Genomic DNA, 20,296 nt, shown 5'->3' with positions numbered 1-20,296 from the left:
TGTGTATATTGAGAGTTTCTGTGTGACTACATTTTAAACACCAAGCTCCCAGGGAGAGGGGTTTTGTCTGCAGTGCCAAACTGACACCCTTCCCAGTAAGTGACATAGGCAACGAATAAATTTCGCCACAGATAGATCTGTGTGTGTGTGTGTGTGCCCTAAGAAGGCTGCCGCTTTACCTGGAGGCACAAAGAGCTGCCTAGACAGGCATAAGGCAGCTCTGCTTGTTCAGGGGACAGCGTGTCAGGCTTCCTTTAGCTGTGTAGATGGGAAAGCCTTTGCAGCACTGAAAGCATGGATGTGGAGCAGTAGAGGAATGCACACCTGTACACACAGCACTTCTGCAGCAGCTCCTTTTCTTAGCAGAGGGAGAATACGCCCTCCTGCCCCTTACTGCCTTTCCCACGGGGGAAGGGGAGCTGGAGAATGCTGGGATTCTGTTGACTTGGCACATCATAGTAAAAAATGCCGAGTCCAAGTGGTTTCCACAGGCTACTCAGTGGACTCGGATGCCAGAATTCCTTGTGTTCTGAGATTCCAAAGAATCCAAACCCCAAACTCTTCAACATTCTTGTTTATGGTGTCTGGTTGATTGGGATGAGGCATCTGAGAGTTACCAGAGGGAATAAAGCTGTTCAATCACTCTTTAGAGTCAAAACTAATCCCCAATATTCTGTTTCCTTCCTGAAAGGCCCTGGAGTTGCTGGTTACCTTACTGCAGGGACGACATCATCTGTAATGCCCAACGTTCCACCCCCAGTAGACAACGAAGTGGGAGACGTCAGCTAAGGACTGGAAATTCTTGTGGAAGAGACAGAAAGGCAGGCTGGCCAGTGATGAGGAACAGCACTTTCCTCCAACACATTGAAGTGAACTTACTGCCTTTCCAAGTGTTCAATGACAGTGTTATTCCTTTTTCTATGACTGTTTTTTTGTTTGTTTTTTTAGGGAAAGAGTGGGTGATTCTAACTGTCACACTGTAACACAAGCACTCTGTGGATCAGCTGATATGGGTACACAAGAATATTTTTGTTCTTGTCGTACGTAAGCACATTTTGTTCCTTTATATTTGTTTACAAGACTGTGAATCAAACTTTTTCCTAGTTTTTATATTTTATGAATTAGCATGACTGGAGTTGAGCTACAGTCTAGAGGAATTGGGCTAAAATCACCTTGACCTCACCAACCCCCTGAAAAAGGGCACCCCTTCTTTTCCCTGTCTGAAGTGTTCACTCCCGTCAAACCCGACTCGTGAAGGGTTTGGCCCTGCACCAGTTCACTGATGTCCTTAATCATTAACATTATCTTCTTCCTGAGATCAAAGGCATTAGACATTCATGTGTATAACTGGCTTGACCAAATTGACACAAGCTTCAGCAAAAAAAAAAACAAAAACAAAAAACAAACCTTAAAGTTGACATGTTATGTAATAAATTAGTGTAATTGTGAAATGTTCTATACATTATCCAGTATATAAAAACTTTCTATATTGAGTGTACATTATACAGATCATTCATATGTACATAAAATTTTAAAATAAAGGGAATTAAGAGCCTTGTTAATGAGATAAAAGCGGTGTTCTTATGCAGCTGTTTGAAGGGGTGAGGTGTGAGGGTGGTCAGAGACTTTAACTGGAGTGAGGCTGACAGCATGTGGGGCATTCCCACTTGGGAAAGCACCCTGTGCAGTTGTGAGAGCCTGAAGCACAACTCCTGAACCACCCGCAGCGGGTGGTTCTGTATTTGAAACGCACCTCAGCTGCTTGCTGATGTTCTCAACTTCCCAGGAAGTGTTCTTAGCAGGAAGCAGAAGATGGATATATATCCAAGATGGGTAGAAATAAGCCGTAATTATTGTTTCATTATCTATAGAGAGGTTAATTGTGGGCTTACATGTAATGAATTGATATGAGGCAAGAACACTGATGTGTGGAAAGCTTCTAGTTGCAGGTCCTCTGAACCTGTCCCACCCTGACTGTGCAGCTGTAGCTGGAACACCCTTTGGGTCTCATCCTGAAGACAAACAGGGCCTCTTCTCTCCAGGCTCCAGCATGGTGCTTGGGTGGTTCGTGTGTTCACAAGAAAAGTAGGCTACCCTGAGGTAAACTGCTGATAACTCCTAAGCTGGAAAACACTTGGCCTAAATCTCCAGGCCATAGAACTACCCAGGGCGTAGGTCAGCCTTGTTCTGTTCCTGTGTGGATGATTCTCGTCAGAAGCAGCAGAGCTGAGGAACTCTGACCTCTCAGAGCTTACCAAAGGTCTAGCAGACGTAAATGGAAGTGCCTGTCCTGGTAGCAGAGGAGGCCATGAGCTGCCCTGTACCAGCCCCTGCTGGCTCCAGCCAAAACTTCAGCTCCTCCATGAGGAAGGTGCCACTGGTGCTCAGATGCCTTTATGAAGGGTGGGAGCAGCTGGGCCCGGCAGACAGGAGTGTGCACAAAAGGAGAACAGAAGCAAGGAAGGACAGAAGGGGCACCCAGAAGGAAAAATGTAAGGCGATGGAGCAGAGGAGTAAGAAACAAGGGGCAGCAGGCATACTGCTATGTGCTGCCCCATGCCTCACCTGAGGGTAGGTCAGGGAAGCAGAGTGTAAAATGAATGAAAGAGGAGAGTTGAGAGCAGGAATGGGGCAGGAGAAGGGGCCTGGACTGAACCTGAGCTTCAGCAAGGGCAAAGACATTTCCTGAAGTGGTTGTCATCTACTCAACAGTTAAAAGTTTATCCTGGCTTGCAATAAGCTGAAGTTGGGTGAAGCTGCTCTGCTGACAGGAGAAGGACGAAGAGGGCTTTGGCTCGGGACAAATGAAGCACTTTAGGCCTGTTAGAAAATAGATTTTATTTAGTGTTACAGAGAAGCCAGACACACTCTGCACGCTTTGAAAAGCGAGCTCTGATTATGACGTGTACTCACAGTAAAGGTAAGACAGTACATAGTGCTTCAAGCTAGAACCAAGGGTTTGGCTTCACCCAATTTTACCTGAAGTGTTATTGCAGTGATCAAATCTTCCTGAAATCTTCCATCTGTGTGTGGTGCCTCAGTGCTGCTGTCAGAGCTTAGCTGGTAGCTGCTTCGACTGATCGAGCAGTTCCCACCTCGCGATCGTCGAGAGATGAACTTCATCCGGCCCATCTGCCAGGCGCAAGGTCCGGATATAAGCAAACCTGTGTGGGGAAGAGACAAATAAGGGGTGGGTCTCTAGTGCTGCCCCAGCAGGGAGCCAGGCAGGCACCAGGAGCTGCCAGTGCTGCTTATTCTGAAGCTGTCCTTTTAACTATAGCCTCTGGGAAGAGCTACAGGCACTGCAGCAAGGCTGCCGTGGTGGGATTGAGAGGGGTGGGCTGGAAGTCCTAAAGGCTTGCTTCTCCCTATGGCCGCAGGGGAGAGGATGGAGCTGTGCAAACAAATCCTCTGCGCTGCTGCTAAGAGGTAACATAGGTCCATTGCCACTTAATTTTTTTTATAAAGGCCAGAGCATACAGTTACATTGGGATTCCACAAGCCTTTTCTTTATGCTGTGCAACATCAAGGCAGATGGACCGTTATTTCAGGTTACCTGAGGTGAAACAGCATGAACTGGTGTTACAAAACTTATCTTGAAATGGGCACTTAGAAGCTGCAGCTACGTCCCCCTTTACTCACATAAAAGCCAAAGGAAAATCCTGGGAAACTCCAGCCCCACCACACACTTGGATTGCGCAGTCAATCACTTTGAGCACAGCTCGTGGGACAACCACTTTGGTCATGGCTACCTGGAGAGAGAAGAGGACTGGCATGATCAGAAGCAAGTGAAGATGCTCATCCAGCAGTTCTGCTGAAGGCTGATACCTCATGGTACATCCCTTCCTCTCTGACTTGGGGGAGAGCTCTGCTGTGCCTGTTTCCCCAGGTAAGGTAGATCTCTCTGCATCACCCAAACCAACCTCATCGTGTCATGACAAGTGACCAGTGCTTGAGCTTCTTTGATTTTTAAATGCTTTTATGAGATCAATCTTAAAGTTTTGTCACTGGGACTGCTTTCCAGTCTCATAACAATCAAAAGCACATCTTAGGGCTAGGTATTTGTAATGGGAAATTATGCTCTACCCTTAGAAGGACAATGTTCAGCAATGTGTTTTAGCTTCTGGTTCAACCAGCTGGATGCACAAGGGTCATATCCACAACTCCTACTCAAAGGCTGCAGAAGCCCACCACCCCCAAATCAAACTGCAGAACCCCCAGTCTACCTCTTTTCTTGCTCTTCTGTTGCCCAACATGTCAATCTTGCTGGCTGTTTTCAGTGTAAGCAGTCGAGCCTGTTCAATGCTAAGGCGGCATTCAGCGATCCAGTGGGCTACAACCTCCTGCAGAGAGCAAAGCCACCAAGCAGAAAGTCAGCTCCTGCCTCCTCCTGCCTCTGGGTACCCTGCCCTATGGAAGATGCCCCGTTTCTCAGCGTGCGTATGACTGGTCGCTCAGAGATGCCCTTGCACAACAGGAGGAAAGAAAGAAAAGGTTAAAGATGGAGCAGTTCTCCTCCTGGCAGGAAAGAGGAAAAGGGGGGAAATCTCCAGATTCTGGTTCACTCTTTTCTCCTGGTCAGCCCCAGGGCCTGCTCACCCTTTTTTTCCTGTGGCCCTTCAAAGGCCACGCTTGACTCACCACTTCCCTTGACCCAGTACCTGGACTCAGAACCATCTCTCTGTGTAACATGCCCCAATACACAAAAACCAGGGGTGAAAGGGGAGAGGAATCTCTTCTATTTTGCTCAAACTGCCGGGGGTGTGTTACGTGCCTCAGACAAACAGCTGCAGGGTGGTGCCTGCTGCATCTGTCTGAATGGGTGACAAATCAGCAGCTGCCTTGAGCCAAACAGCATTCCATTCCTGGCAGCCCTTCCCTGCTCCCCTCCGCTAACTTGCCCCTGCAGCCAGTACACTGCAGTAGGGGAAGACAATCCTTCATGTGCTGCCTGGCAGTTCAAAAACTGTTCGGAGCCTGAACCAGCCCCAGGCACAGGCTCCTGGCGCTTCACAGCCGTGGGGGTGTGAGCAAGGGCACACAACCTGCTTCAGTGCCAAGTCTGGGGGCTTGGCTGAGCTCATGCCAGCAGAGGTGGTGCACCTGGGGGGTGGTGTTCGATGCGTTCTTCTGCAGCCAGCTGCTGGGGTTGCCTGGTCACCCAAGGCAGCCCAGGGCATCACCTCTTCACTGTCCCAGAGCTGTGAAGCGCCTACGCTGGCCGTGCAGCTGGTCCCCAGGTCTTGCCTCCAGCTTCATCAAATTGCATTTTTACTTTAACAAGCTTCTGAGAAACAGTGTGCTCCTCATCCAACTCCTGTTAATTTAGGTTACGGTCATGAATGGAAGTTTGGCAGTGCCGTGACTGGAAAATGAATCGGTACAAAGAATTTTCTATAACCTGTGCCAGACACTCCTTAAGTAAGTTTCCTCTTTCTATTGCCTTGACTTGTTTTTTCCAATAAAGTAATCTTATCTGTTGGATAAGGCTGAAGAACACTTGAAATGTGATGATAAGGCAACTATACTAAATGCTGATGGTTCCTATAAAAGCAGACTGACATCTTTTTAATCTCAGAGCAAGCTCTCTCTCACGCAACTCTATTTCCATTCCAGAGTGAGACCAGATCAAAAACCCCAATTAGGCCACGCTGTGTAAGTACAAATAATAATAACTGAGCAGAGAAGTAGAAGTTCTAGTCAAATTGACCACAGAAATGGTGAATTCAGATTGTACCTACAGCAAAGTAAGCTCTATGCCCAAAAAATACACCTGCCCAAACCGATCAGTGGAAGCAGAGTATGAAACAGGGTGACAAAACCTGCATTCAAATCCAGCAAAGAATATCCAGTTCATTGCAAGGAGCAGAAACCTCCCGTGGGTCAGAGTCACAAGGTTCTTTCTGCCTGGGCAAAACAAAGGGCGGTGTCTGGAGGGTGTGAACCCAGAGGCAACATGCTTACGTGGTGATAGAGTTTCTTCCCGAAAGCCTCTCTCTGGGCCGCGCGCTGGCACATGATCTGCAAAGCTGTTTCTGCTGCACCAAGGGACCTCATGCAGTGATGGATACGGCCTGGCCCAAGGCGACCCTGAGCTATCTCAAAGCCTCTGCCCTCACCTGGTTGGAAAGAAAAACAGACATGTGTGGACTCCATGAAACAATCCACGGCTCTGAGAGAAGCAGCCTCATAGCACCAGAGATAGAGCAAGCTTCTGAAAAGTTTATTTTGCACAACTGTGGCTTGTTTACTCCAACTAGACCTATACTGCCATTCCAACTAGATCTATACTGTCTCACTGTTAGTAATACTCAGAGAACAAGGCACACACTAAGGTGGTTTCTGAGAGGGTTTGATTCACCTCATTTAATTTACGTTGGTAATCTTACACTGAAAAAATACATCTATGAGATGTGGTATGACAATTCAGGGGAAGACTTTGAGGTTTCTGGGTCCCAGGGCTGCTCAAGAGAGAAAGCTCTTTCAGCAAAATAAAAATAGCAAAGAGGAAATAGGAGAAATCCGGATTTCTCCTATTCAAGTGAGTGAAGGAGAGCACAGTTCTCCCTGCAGAAGGTCACAGTGCCACTGACAGCTTCCGCTTCACTCTACTTCAAGGAAGTGCTTTTCACACGACAGCTAGAGCTGCTCTGCTTTCCTCCCTTCTGCTGTAAGCAAGTTACATTCAAGCAGCACATGGACAGCTGAAGGAAGGGTAGGCTCCCTCTTCCATGCCTTTGAGTCCTTGGCTCAGCTGACATTGTAGACTGGCCGTTTACAGTACCTTCTGGTGAATCATAAAGGACTGTTTGATGCAGCTGGGTTCATTGCTGTATGTACTGCAAAGGAATGAACACTGAAACTCACCCAGTATTATGTTGGAGATAGGAACTCGCACATCATTGAAGTGTATCTCAAAATGTCCCCCATGGATCTCATCTACAGGGACAGAGAAAACAGCAGGGTAAAATGAAGGAGGATAAAACCAAAGGCCTTCAATTCCCAACCCTTTTTCTATACATGCATCCTTCATACCCAATATTCATGAGCATTACAGCAGCTTCTGAGACTACTAACAAATGGATACACATACAGCTGATGAACGCTGTCACCTACCCACGTAGCCAAACACTGAGAGGGGCCTGATCAGCTTCAGCCCTGGGGTGTCCATGGGAACGATAATCATACTGTGCTGCTTGTACCTGATCAAGGCAAAATGCACAAGTGACAATTAACATTGAGCCTCCCCCTTGCCTCCCCTCCCTCCACTTTTTTTTTTTTTTTACTTTATTTTATTTTCCATCTTCAGTTTAGCTCTCCTGTAAAGGCAACGCTGAGATTTACCTATACTGACTGCAGCCATCCTGCCTGCACGTGGTGTGGCACCTATGCTTCGACATTCCTTGAACCACCATTCACCAACGCACCATGACCAACAAACCACTGCTTCTGTCACTTCTGAGCAAGTACTTCATAGCACTCAGCCCCTTTCCTACCCCCTGCCTCCCCCCACATTTCTTTTTTGCTCTCAAGCCATGCATATCATCATCATCATCATTATTATTCTGGCTTGCCTGTAGTTTAGGCAAAGAATCACCACGCTAAAAGTCCTTCAGAATATTTAAGGTCAGCTGGTAGTCACACAGAACCAGAGGTGACATCCAAGTCCCTGAATTCTGTCTCCAGTATCACACAACACTCTCCATGAACTTCTGTTCAGCTTCGAAGTGCTCAACAGCTGCCAGTGCACAGCCATCATGCACACCACCCTGTATGCTGCAAGGAAGTTACTGTCTACTTCTCAACGGAACCTAGCCAAATCTGAAACATGCAGATAAGCAGTGGAATTTGGGCTAAAATCCAACTTAGATAGAAATGTTCCAACTCTCCAGTATTACAAGCTGAGGGGGTTTAATGGAATCAGTCATGAAGCATTTTATTTGTCACTTGCAGAAGTTTTAGTAAAAGGCAGTTTTAGTTTGGTACTGAGAGTTGAACATGTTTATTTTAAAGAAGGAGAGGGAATTACTGTATTTACACATACAGGAACGGAATGAGTATGGCTGATTAAAGACATGCAAATGCTCTCTGCTCACACAACTTCACATAACAAACATCCCATGTTTTAAATGTAACTCCCCAGACAGCATTGTGAAAAGCTTCACTGTAGACTCCTTCAGGTCTCTGGCGTGCCACTTGTACTCATTCTGCTCAGGGAAACTCGGAGAAGTTTGGGGTTTATTAGATTTAAGGAAGCAATTCCCAGTCTCATCAACTGTTTTACATGCATATGTAATAAATGGTAAGCCAGAGAGAGTTGTTAGCTGAACGACTGATGCAGATGAAAACTAATGGGACCAAGAGAAAGCCAGTGAATCCCCCAAAACTTCCCAATCCAACTCATCACCGGGCTACACGAACACCAGAGCTCGCGCAGCGAGGATGGGACACATGCAGATGCGAGCTCGTGACAGCGAAAAGGTTGGGAGGCTTCAGACAGCAGCAGCTGACAGCAAACCAGGAGCTGGCCAGCAGCATTTTTCCCTAAACAGACTCACTAGAGGTTTTGGACTCCCCTGCAGTTCACAAGCACACCCAACCCACCAAGGCAAATAACGGTCTTTCATGTAACATGAATTTTGCAAGCAGCGACTCCTCCAGGTAACAAGTTTTTCCTCACTCTTTGCACCTCCTAGGAATCCTTACCTGGATGCTGAGGAGTTTTTGGTTTTGCCCATTACAATTGCTACTTTGCAATTGGGGTTCCCAGCACCTTAAAAAAAGTCAAAAACACAGAAAGGGTTTTCAAGGTAAAAATCTCAATGTAGAATCAAGCGAAGTTTCATACAAATAAATCTCACTCCCTTCCTTTCGTGATACAGGAGCAAAAGTATGCAATTTACTTCTGTGTTTATACTATGAGTAATCAAACTGAAAGAAAATCCATCTTCTTAATATGTAAAAGGGAGTTGACCTGAAGGGAGGGGAACAACAAAAAGACAAACATCCAAACTGGCCAGGATCTCCATCATCTATTCCTTCGAAAAGAGAACAAGAAGGTGCTTGCAGTACAATCCAACTACTTATGTCTCCAATACTAAACAAACAGGTGTGACACAAAAGCATTCCCTGAAGCTGCCATTTCAAAAGTGCAACTTATTAAAACTATTACAGACCAGAGGATCTCCACTGGAATGAAATGCTGACTGCATTGGGACCAAATTGTGTGAAGCTCACCACGATGACTTTGCTGCTACTTCATTGAAACTTCTCTGGAGTGAAGGCTTTTCCCCCTCTTTATGGAAATTATTTTAGTTGCACTTCAAAGATCTGAGTGGAATTCCTTCCCTGAAAATAATCTGCTAGCATTTCAAGCCATTGGTAACATTCCTTGAGGCAGGTCTTTGCAGCATAAGGCTAGCATTTCAGTGCACAAGTCCTAAAAGGAGATTCTACCATCGATTAAAATGGCGTCTTGTTCAGAGCCTTCATCCCCAGGATCTTCTTCTTTAAAGGTTTCTTAGCACCACGATGTGTTCTCATTCCTTGCAGAGTCTCACACAGGCAATACAACTAAGGAAAAGGGGGCAGGATTATACCAGAGGCACGTAAGGAGCAGTGGATTCTTTTAGTGCCATCTCAATGCAGATGATGAACGTCAAAGAGATTTAAAGCCAGATTTGATCTGTACCAACTCGGTTTGTTGTAAGGTTAGAACCAAAGGTGACTTAGCTGCTCTGTCAGCTGTTATCAAAAGGTTTGGGAGCCTCTGGCGTAGACAATACAACCACCTGGCTTTGTGCTGAGTTACTTCCTCCTACGAGCAGCCACTGGGATGGCCAGGAACTGGGAGGTTTATTTTGTTGTCATGAACACTGCCTGTTTTGAGGCCCAAACTGCCGGCTGTTTACTTTCCTCTTTTGCAATATGCTTTTCATCCATTGTTTTCAAAGTGGGGTCATATTTATGGCTGTATAATGCTAACCAGCTAAAATATCTGAGCGAAAAGCTGGGGAATAAATCATCTTGGTGAAAACAAAAGGTAGATCTCGAACAGCGGCTCATTTGGGCAACTGTGACAAGCAGACGACCAACCCCAAAACAGCACAACGTAAACTCTGCAATGTACAACCCAGCAAGGAGCAACACTACACTCTGAAGGGGGATCTGACTCTTCTCCCTCTCCACAGAAGGTAAAGAACTGCACAAGTGGTATTTTCTATATCACATTTATCGGGAAGAGATACTGTGACTTTTTGGAATGTCTCCAATAACTGTTTTGTAAACAAAGTCACATCCCCGCTGCAAAAAAGAGGGCAATTCCACCATGTTGTATTAAAAAAATAATCAGAAGCAGCTTTTGTGTTGAACTTAGGGATTCACTGACAGACAGACATCTCATTAGATGCTCTAAATCATTACTACAGGTTTCTGGAAGGCAAATGGTGACCTCCATTTCATCTGAATGCAGCGGAAACAGGCAGATTCTTGGCCTTTCCACTCCTTAGAGTCTAAAGTCCTGAAAACCTAAACCACATTTTACACAAGGTTAATCCATAAATGCCAGGAAAAAGTTCTGGTCTAGTGCAAGACTCTGAAAGACCCCAGTGCTTTGGAAGAAATGCAGACGGGATGGAAGAAAACGCTTGTTTGTCAATGGCATTTTTATGTTACTGACAGAACTGAAAGAGGCTGCTGGAGGATGGAGGAAAGACTCAGAGAAGCCTGTCATTTTGGCAGGAGTAAGAAGTAGTTTTGCAAGAAACTCACAGTTGAACAAACAGAAATAATTGAGATTTTTAGAAGGTCAGTTTTAAGTGTATTTACATATTGACAAACTTTTATAATAGGCTTTTCCATAGACATGTCTGCACAACCTGTCCAGAGTTTCAAACCACAATGCAGCCACAATAAGGAAACTAATCCTAACCAATATATTGTATTTTTTAACTCTTCATGGCACTCACATAGCTAAAGACAATGATAGTTTAAAATGGGCTTAGAGGGTTGATCACAACCCTGTTAGAAGCCTAATCATTGCTAACAGGGGTGTAACACGTTTAAGATTAATGATCTTCACACAAACAAGAGGCTCTTTCTTGTGGAGAGTACTAAATGTGGCACAAACACAGACAGTGCAACTGTTGCTTAAGCTGCTGTATAGCCTAGTTTCAGAAGCCATTAGCAGTTAATTCTTGCAATCCAATTACCTATTCTTCAGCGTACAGTCTTCACGTTTTTGGCTAAAGCAGCATAATTGACTGTTTGCATCCCCAGAATACTCTTGCCACTTTGGCTGATGCACCTGTGAGCTGGGTGGGTTACCTCTCTCTGATAAAGATCAGGGGTCTGCAGTGACATTACAGACTTGACAGCTTCCTAGAAAGGCCCCCTCATAAGACACGTTCTGGACTCTTCTGCAAGGAGAAGCTGGACCGAGTAAAGTGGATGGCAGCACGGTATTAATTGCTGTAACACAAAGACCTTCTAACAGCGAAACAGGGACCCTCCAGGACCCTGCAGTAATTTCTACCCACTAGCACAATGTATTCCATGTTTTTATCTCCTCTTCTCCAGATAACACTGCTGAGCACATGGTTCACATATGGTAAAGATTATAATGCAGCTGCGAGCAAACTGGTGAGAACCAGTAAAGACAGAGATGGTGCTGGTGTTCTGCAGCTAATCAGCAAGAGCTCCGCGGTCCTGCCACCGAACGTGGCTGCGAGTCATTCCCAGCCAGAGCTCGCAGTCTCAGATGGAGCCAGTGAGAGCAGCTGCTGAGTTTAGGAATGTCTTTTTCCTCACCTTCATTACACAGCCATAAGTGCTTCTTAGTTCATAGAATCATAGAATGGTCTGGGTTGGAAGAGACCCCAAGGATCGGAGAGTTCCAACCCCCCTGCCACAGGCAGGGCCACCAACCTCAGGCCAGGGCCTGGGCCCCATCCAACCTGGCCTTGAACACCTCCAGGGACGGGGCATCCACCACCTCTCTGGGCAGCCTGTTCTAGCACCTCACCACTCTTTCTGTAAAAAACTTCCCCCTACGATCTAATCTAAACCTTCCCTCCTTTAGCTTTAATCCATTCCCCCTTGTCCTGCCACTGTCTATCTTTTTAAAAAGTTGAATCCCCTCCTGCTTATACGCTCCCTTCAGGTACTGGAAGGCTGCAATGAGGTCCCCTCGCAGCCTTCTCTTCTCCAGGCTGAACAAGCCCAGCTCCCTCAGCCTCTCTTTGTAGGGGAGGTGCTCCAGCCCTCTAATCATCTTTGTGGCCTCCTCTGAACCCTCTCCAACAGTTCCACATCCTTCTTGTATTGCGGGCCCCAGATCTGGACACAGTACTCCAGATGGGGCCTCATGAGGGCAGAGTAGAGAGAGACAATCATCTCCCTGTCCCTGCTGGCCACACCTCTCCTGATGGAGCCCAGGATACCACTGGCCTTGTGAGCTGCAAGAGCACACTGCTGGCTCATGTTAAGTTTCTCATCCACCAGAACCCCCAGGTCCTTCTCAGCAGGGCTACTCTCAAGGAGCTCTTCTCCCAGTCTGTATCTGTGTCTGGGATTCTTCCGGCCCAAGTGCAACACCTGACACTTGGCAGTGTTGAACCTCATTAGGTTCACCCGGGCCCATCTTTCCAGCCTGTCAAGATCCCTCTGGATGGCTTCCTTTCCTTCTGTTGTGTCGACCACACCACTCAGCTTGGTGTCATCCGTAAACCTGCTGTTAAACAAGACCATTTTGCATTCACTCGTATTTATTAAATAGTTCTTGTTCTTGCTGAGCCTACAGGACCGCACGGAAAGGCAGCATTACCAGACAGTATTTCCATGCCCTGACCAGAAGGTTCTGCCTCCCTGCACCCCGCAGAGTGACAGGGAACAGAGGCACTGTACTGAACAGCTCAGGTTTTACATGAGCTGCCTCCCAGCAGCCTGCTCACGGGACCCCTTAGGCACTGGTAACACAATCTTCTCTTCTGCAGGCAACACGCAGCGCTATTTCCCTGGGAGCTGTCTCAGTTCTACCCCAATCATTCTCTCTTGTTCAGAACTACTTTGAGACAAAGCCCATTCAGAACAGAGATTCACTTATTTTATAGAGACACAGGTCAGGCCTCTAAGCAGATTTGGGAGAAGCAGATGTGCTGGTAGCAACCCAAATGTCTTAACTGCCACTGTGAAGAACATCAGTGAAACCCTGTGGTAGCTCAAGATGAAAACATTACAGAAGTATGCACAATATTGCAGCAGTCTCTAGGCTCCAAGTCTTCTCCCAACCCATTCTTCTTTCTTGTTGTGAATGCAAACAGAGCTAGAAGCATGTGGAAAACATCTGCCTGTTACATTCTGAGCTGCTTACTTTGGAGAGCCTTTGCTTTCACATCCTCCGCAACAGTTGACACTCAGACAGATGTACAGCCATGGCAGGTGTGTCAATTCAGTCCTCTGATTGAGGTCCATCTGCCAAAAAGCAAAACCTCTGGACTGCTCAAAAAATCTCTCTCTGTTGTTTGGCATTAATACTTCATTTCCTGAAACTCATTTGACTGGTACAGGACCATTCTAACAAAATAAAAGCTCTGGAAGATGATGGAAGGCTCCTGACACTGTGCACAAGCTGCTCTTGCACAAGGGAAGAATTTGAAGCTGCAGTGATTGTGGAAATTTAAGCAAGATCCAGTCACTTTAGGAATTCTTAGCACAGTTTAAGTCCGTGCCTCAGTGCAGAAATACCCACATTTGCATCTAAGCTGCAGAACTTCTCCATCTTCCACTTCCTGTGAAAGTCTTGACTCTTTATAATGCAGATAACACACTGGAAGAAGGAATCCCGTGGATGGAATAGCATCTTTCTATTTTAACTCTACATTATCTGCCTGACTTGCAGTTTCTGTAGACATATTACCAACTGCTAACTTGATTACAAGTAGGATTGGTAACACTCAAGTCTGAGAATTCTCCCCCAGGGTGCAGGACTATCTGCTTATACTCTGGTTGACAATTTACCACATGCTATCGTATCTTTTCCCTATCATCTTCCCAGCTGTGTTAAATTTCACATACTGAAAGAGCAACCTCCCCCTCTCACAAAAAGCAAACTTATATTGTAACCCTAAAAAAATACTTTAAAAAGGGAATATAAGGATCCTCCAAAAGCCCTGAGGAAAGACTACAGTGACTTGGTACAGGTAGTCTTATAAAGGTATGATTTGATAAAAGCCTTTTGATGATGCCAAAAAATAAATTGGACTTTCAGGAATAAAACCACCAAACACACAGTAAAATATTAACCACACTGTGGTTGGAACAGGGAAGAACATAGGAAATGTATGTGTTCAATGTAAGAAGTTTCCAGGAAGGCAGGAGCTTTATTTATTTATTTATTTTTTAAGCTGGCAAGTCAAATTGAAAGTACAACCGACTTCCAGATGAGGGTGTGGTGCATAAAGACAAAATGCAGTGTGTCAGAGCAATTCAGATCATTTCACTGAAGCACATCTCAATTGCAGTACCTGCTACTTGCCTGCTGACGAAGGTTAGTTTTGTTTTATTATTTATTGCTCTGTATATTAAGTGTGGTATTTACATAGAGAGGAGCTAGGATTTACTCTTACTTAAGTTTGTTTTACAGGGAGATATCCTTTAACTAAGGCACATGCTCCTATCCAGTTTTAAAGTTTGATTTGTTCTGTAGAAGAGGAGTGCTTAATTCATGAAAGAAAAAGAAATCTGTCTGTTTAAACTGGGGTGATCAACTTCATTCAAAATATATTCATACAACCCCAACCCCAAGTTTAAACACACAGAAACGTTGCACTTCTATCTACACAGAAGGCTGGAGTAACTTCTATCTACACGGAAGGCTGGAGTAACTTCTATATACACGGAAGGCTGGAGTAACTTCTATATACACGGAAGGCTGGAGTAACTCTGCAAGAAAGCATGCAGAGCTGTCTAGGAATATATCTATTAATACACCTCCTAGAAAGCAGTACTTGAAAAAAGAAAACAAACCAGCTGAGGCTCTGGTATCTTTGGGTACTTGTGGGCAGTTTTGTACGTGGTAAGACGCCTTTCTGTGCGTAACATCTGAGCAGTCTCCAGCTGTGAGGTGCCATGTACCCGCCGCGATCTCATTCCCGGAGAAATTCCCCCCAGGCAGCTGCGTGGGACAGACGGGACTAAACCTGTTCCGCTGCTCTGTGGCAGCAGACTGCAGACTCCCACGGGACTGCTCAGCTCTACAGTATGGGCACAACACGAATAGGAATAGGTATGGTAGCCAAAGCTTCACTGTATTTTCAAAGGAGAAATGCCAACTGTTGCGTTTCAGATAGCTTTGTTTGCGTTAAGAACCCAGCGCAGCCAAAAGCCCATCAGGCAGCGGAGCACACACTGTCACAGCCAGGCTGCTTTACAGTGCACAGACTTCTTGGAGTTTGCACTGAAATGTTTAGTGGTTTGCTTCCAGGCAACCTTGCCAGTGATCCAGTTTGATTCAGCATTCCCAAACGGGTATGGCAGTAAGAGTTTTAGACCACAACCAAATCTTTTCATTTTCTTAAATGTTAATTTGCTTCCAAACTTGGCTTAATTGATTAAATCTTCCCTGCAGCAGTTTCCTTTCTACTAAAAGAAGATACATTTGCTGCTGATGTCTGAATCGCTCCTCAAAGTACTATAAAGCTGAAAAAAAAGTCCTGCTAGCACAGCTTGTGAGGCATAGGATAGCCATCCCTGGCTGAACTAATAGAATTACTGCGACTTTCCATTCCACACACTTCATTTAAACAACAGTAAATGACAGATTACAAGATTTAAAATAAAGGTAATCATTGCTCAAAGCTAAACAGGAAGTGTTTTTGAAAAGTTTTGAAAGGTTAACAAATTAATCCAACTAAACCATCAAGCATGAAATCAAACCAAACAGTTCATTTCTAACTAACGCAGTTTAAACAACAACAACAACAAAAAAAAGAGATCCACTGGAAGAAAAAAAAAGGCAAACAAAGAAACCGTTAATTTAGTTTTATATAATTGTTCTGTATCCCTGAATATGTGGTCAGTAACTTACTTTTCTTAGTAGACAGAATACATTAGTTTCTGTAAGACATGCTGTTTATAACAAAGGTTTGGCAATCCTTCATTTAACCCCTTGTCTGAAAAGCCAGAAATGGTATTTGGAGTTTCTTAAAGCTTGAAGAAAGTCAAACTTGTAATATCTCTGGAGCAGAGTATCAGATAAGAATCTGCTGTCAGCAACATTGGCCTCCAATTCTGAAACACTGCCGATGGTGAGAAAGGGGGATGTGTTTTTCATTCTCAGCTACTTTTTGCTACTGCTGATAAGAAATTTTAATCCCATTTATTTCAAGAAAACAGGGCACTGCAGGACTGTAGCTTGTAAAGAATTTCAGCAATCTAGTCAATGAACACAATTAGAGAAAAAGAAGGAAATACTGTAGGACATGACTTAAAGTAGTCTGAAGATACACTCAAGCTTCAACCCTAAGCTGACAGCAAGAATACAGCCATAGTGTTTACAGAGTGTGTCTCTCATGAGATACTACTTGAAAAAACAGCAGAGCCACTGAGCTGTTTGGGTACTTGTGGGCAGTTTTGTATGTGGTGAGATTCCTTTCTGTCATAACATCCTGAGAAGCCTCCAGCTGTAAGAGATGCAGTGTGCCCACAGGCAACGTGATTGCGGAGAGATCTCACGTGGGCACGGCTGGCCGCGTGGGATGCGCCAGACTAAGCCTGGTCTTACTGCTGCTCAGCCCCCAGCGCCACTGCTGCGCTTTACGTAACGGGCGCGTACACGCATGCCCGAGAAGCAAACAAGCAACTGTCCTTAGTGTTATATCCCAGACCTGCCACAATTTATCACAGTAGGCACAGAATGCCAGTCCTTGCCTCCCAGCTTTAACCCCTGAGCATTCCTCAGCCACTCTATTTTAATGGCATTTACAGCCCTCCTTGGCTTTGCAGAGGCTGCAGAGAGGAAGGTGTCATTTCAACCCTGTGAAGGCATTGATAAATTTGTTTTGCAACGGAACACTTTCAAACATAACTGAGTCAGAGCAGTTTAAGCAATGATGGCTCCTCAGCTGAAATGTGGAAACTAGTGAGGTGCACCTCAAGCATCCTGCAATCTCAAAGGCTAAGGTTAATGAGAGCATTTCAACTGAATCCTCCTTACTTCACGCTGCACACATAGTTACCCCACTTCATGGGAGAATTTGAAATGCTCTGTTCTGCCTACACGACTGCCTAACTCTGATTATTTACAAATGTACTCTCAATATCCAACTTCTTTAAACTTGGTATGTATAAGTAGCCCTGAGCAAATAGGGATTGGTTTTCAACAGGAATTTTAAAGCTTAAGCCCAGTTTTATTTTTTTTTGGTGTTTCAATCCCCCCCCCATTACTTTTTTTTTTGTGTCTTGTAGCTTTGCCATGGACTGGGACATGAATAACTCCACTGATTACTCAATTGAACACGGGGATGATGATAACTCCATTATAGATTACAATACATACGAGTTTCTCTGTGAAAAAAGCGATGTGAGAAATTTCAGTAAATTGTTCCTTCCTGTGTTCTATGCATTGGCTTTCACTGTTGGAGTAGCTGGGAATTCGTTAGTGGTGGCAATTTACGTCTATTGCAAGAAACCGAAGACGAAGACGGATGTGTACATCATGCATCTGGCCATTGCTGATTTGCTCTTGCTCTTTACACTCCCTTTCTGGGCTGCAAATGCAGTGCAGGGATGGGAACTTGGAAACCCAATGTGCAAGCTCGCCTCTTCTCTCTACACCATGAATTTCAGCTCTAGCATGTTTTTCCTGGCCTGTATCAGTGTGGACAGATACAAGGCCACTTCTGAATGCCGGGGCCGCAGAAGAACTGGCAAACACTGCAGTATTACCTGTATCTGTGTCTGGCTGTTTGCCATTTTCCTCAGTATCCCTGATATGATATTTAATCAGGTCATGAAGCACAATGACAGGAACGCTTGCCTCCCTGTATTTCCACTGAACATGGAAACACTCATAAAAGCAACCATTCAAATCCTGGAAATTATCCTGGAATTTCTGCTTCCTTTCCTAGTAATGCTGATCTGCTATTCAGCTACAGCTCGAGCAATCTTTAGATCTGCAAATGCCAAAAAAACTAGAGCTTTCATAGTTCTGCTGGCAGTCGTGGCTACTTTCATTATCACCCAGCTACCGTACAACATCGTTAAGTTCTGGCGAGCCATAGATATCATCTACATGTTGATTACTGACTGTGATACAAGTAAAACCATAGATGTTGCACTCCAGGTCACCAAGAGCATAGCTCTGTTTCACACCTGCCTGAACCCTCTGCTCTACGCCTTTCTGGGTGCCTCTTTCAAAATGCACATCATGAAAGTTGTAAAAAATTATGGATACTGGAGAAGACAACAACGGAACGAAAGACCTGAAGAAATTTCTATGAATTATGAAGACCACACTGAAGAAACAACTAGTTTCACTATATAGACTCTCCAGTACTTCCATTATCTCATACAACAAAAAGAATTATGTACTAATTCTGGGGGTATTGTTTCAGCAACTGTTTCTCTACAACTGAAAGCTCAGATGAATTTCTGAACCTGCAGGCTAGCCAGAACACTGCAGTGCAGTTCAAAGTGGAATGTGTTGATCAAAATTAAGCATCAAGCAAGAACTAACTACTGAAATTCTAGAAACAACTATAAATATTTACTAAACAAGCAAAAAAAAAAAACCCACAAGAAAAACATGAACACCTAAAACCCTCAGTTTACATTTATAAGGGTCACAGTACTAGGCACTTAAATAGCTGTGTAATGAACAATCTGTCTAAACAAACATATAATTAAAACAGAAAAAAAGAAAGCATCAGCAGTAGAACAGCAATACAGGAACTTTTGTACAAAAAGTTAATAATCTTGTATTTCTACAACTGTTTTGTAAAAATTTAGAACATTTGCCTAATAAGTCAGTTCTGTTTGTCTCTTTGGCTATTGTTTCATAGATACACATGCAGCTTGAAATGATGTATCAGTTCACAGCTGAGAAGGCGGGGGGGAAGTTACGCTCTGTGTTTCACATATACATAGCAAGAAGCAGCAAACTCCTTCTCTGCAATTACAAAAGATGACCTTTCACCTCTCCTTTTTCTGCTCACCCTAAACTTCAAGAAGACCAGTGCCCTGTGGAAGGCACATTCTAAATCTTTGTAACTGTCACACATCAAATGTAACTGCCACAGTCGCACAGTCAGAGCATTAGCAGAAACATTAAGAAAAAGTTAAGCTAATCTTTGGGTAGAAGGCCTGGAATTTCTAGTCAGAATCTGTGAAATCAATCAAACCCTGCAATAACTGTGTCTGCTAAAAATATATGGAGATACAATAAAATCAAAGAAGCAGAAAGTGTGCTGCTGTCATTTATTCCTACCTCGCTGTTTGTTTTGTTGTAGCAGGTATTGATGTCTCTCATCACAGGCATTTATCAACCAGCAGAGGCTTGATGGCTGAGAGAGGTTCTGACTCCACATACTGCTCATGGTTGGTGGGATTTACAGTTTTTCTGTGGAGGGGTACCAAACCTGTCCCCTGACACAGTGCTGGTGAGGATTCCAGGAAAACAGCAGTTTTCCACGACTCTCTGGAGGCATTTCATATCTATTGACTTATTAGATTTCAAAATGTAACAAGTGGTATTACAACATACTGTCCCTGCCTTCAAACGACTCATGGGCTCTGACAAAACGCCTCATCTGTGAAAGCCAACAAGAATCTCTCATTTTTGGACAATGTTCCTAGTCAAACAATTATGGACTGAAAGAAAAAGCTCCCAAATATCAGGAAAGAAACAACAGTAGTATAAACCAGACACAAGCCTCTTCTCTTTGTTTGGATGACAAAAGTTTACAGAATTCCTGCCCCGTATTTTGAGAAATACTAGGGCATGAATAAGTCAGAAAGGCTTGACAGATGGTCTACACACACACTATAAATCTGACACATCTAAGCCATACTAGATGTACTGTGGATGTGTAAAGCACCCATGCAGCGCATGCTAAGAAACTCCAGTTCTTCCACAAAACAACTGACTACTTGCATGTGTGATTTATGATTTGTCTTCACAAATACAGAGTGGTTGTACCCAGAGTGACATTCTGACCAGGCTGTCAGGCTTCTGGAATTCCCAAACTTCTACTGTAAAAAGGATAAAAAACCCCCCAAACCAAACAACAAACAAGCCACC

General features: G+C 44.5%; 3 protein-coding genes across 4 annotated transcripts in view; 2 read left to right on the top strand and 1 right to left on the bottom strand.

Moving 5' to 3' along the window:
- The window catches only part of DNAJC13 (DnaJ heat shock protein family (Hsp40) member C13), a gene marked incomplete at its 5' end in the record, with an annotated part of 47,896 nt that extends 46,337 nt beyond the window's left edge, over positions 1 to 1,559 (top strand). For both annotated transcript variants that reach the window (XM_084279906.1, XM_084279907.1), the window contains one exon: positions 692 to 1,559. In XM_084279906.1, the coding sequence (XP_084136032.1) occupies positions 692 to 789 (98 nt within the window). In that variant the 3' untranslated portion in view covers positions 790 to 1,559. The remainder of the gene's footprint in view (positions 1 to 691) is intronic.
- A 1,260-nt stretch (positions 1,560 to 2,819) lies between these two features.
- ACAD11 (acyl-CoA dehydrogenase family member 11) overlaps positions 2,820 to 20,296 on the bottom strand; it is a gene marked incomplete at its 5' end in the record, with an annotated part of 30,645 nt that continues 13,168 nt past the window's right edge. The window contains 7 exons of the mRNA XM_084260395.1: positions 2,820 to 3,164; positions 3,643 to 3,752; positions 4,227 to 4,343; positions 5,965 to 6,119; positions 6,868 to 6,939; positions 7,117 to 7,202; positions 8,707 to 8,773. Coding sequence (XP_084116521.1) covers positions 3,050 to 3,164; positions 3,643 to 3,752; positions 4,227 to 4,343; positions 5,965 to 6,119; positions 6,868 to 6,939; positions 7,117 to 7,202; positions 8,707 to 8,773 — 722 coding nt within the window. The 3' untranslated portion in view covers positions 2,820 to 3,049. The remainder of the gene's footprint in view (positions 3,165 to 3,642; positions 3,753 to 4,226; positions 4,344 to 5,964; positions 6,120 to 6,867; positions 6,940 to 7,116; positions 7,203 to 8,706; positions 8,774 to 20,296) is intronic.
- On the top strand, positions 17,404 to 18,541 carry ACKR4 (atypical chemokine receptor 4; the record flags this gene model as incomplete). The annotated part of the gene is made up of 1 exon (XM_084260394.1): positions 17,404 to 18,541. Exon 1 carries the CDS (start codon positions 17,471 to 17,473, stop codon positions 18,539 to 18,541), a length of 1,071 nt encoding a protein of 356 aa, XP_084116520.1. The 5' UTR covers positions 17,404 to 17,470.

Source organism: Gallinula chloropus, assembly GCF_964237585.1.
Source record: "Gallinula chloropus genome assembly, chromosome: 2".
NCBI lineage: Eukaryota > Metazoa > Chordata > Aves > Gruiformes > Rallidae > Gallinula > Gallinula chloropus.
The sequence above is the reverse complement of the archived record's forward strand: the minus strand, read 5'-3'. Positions and strand labels throughout refer to the sequence as shown.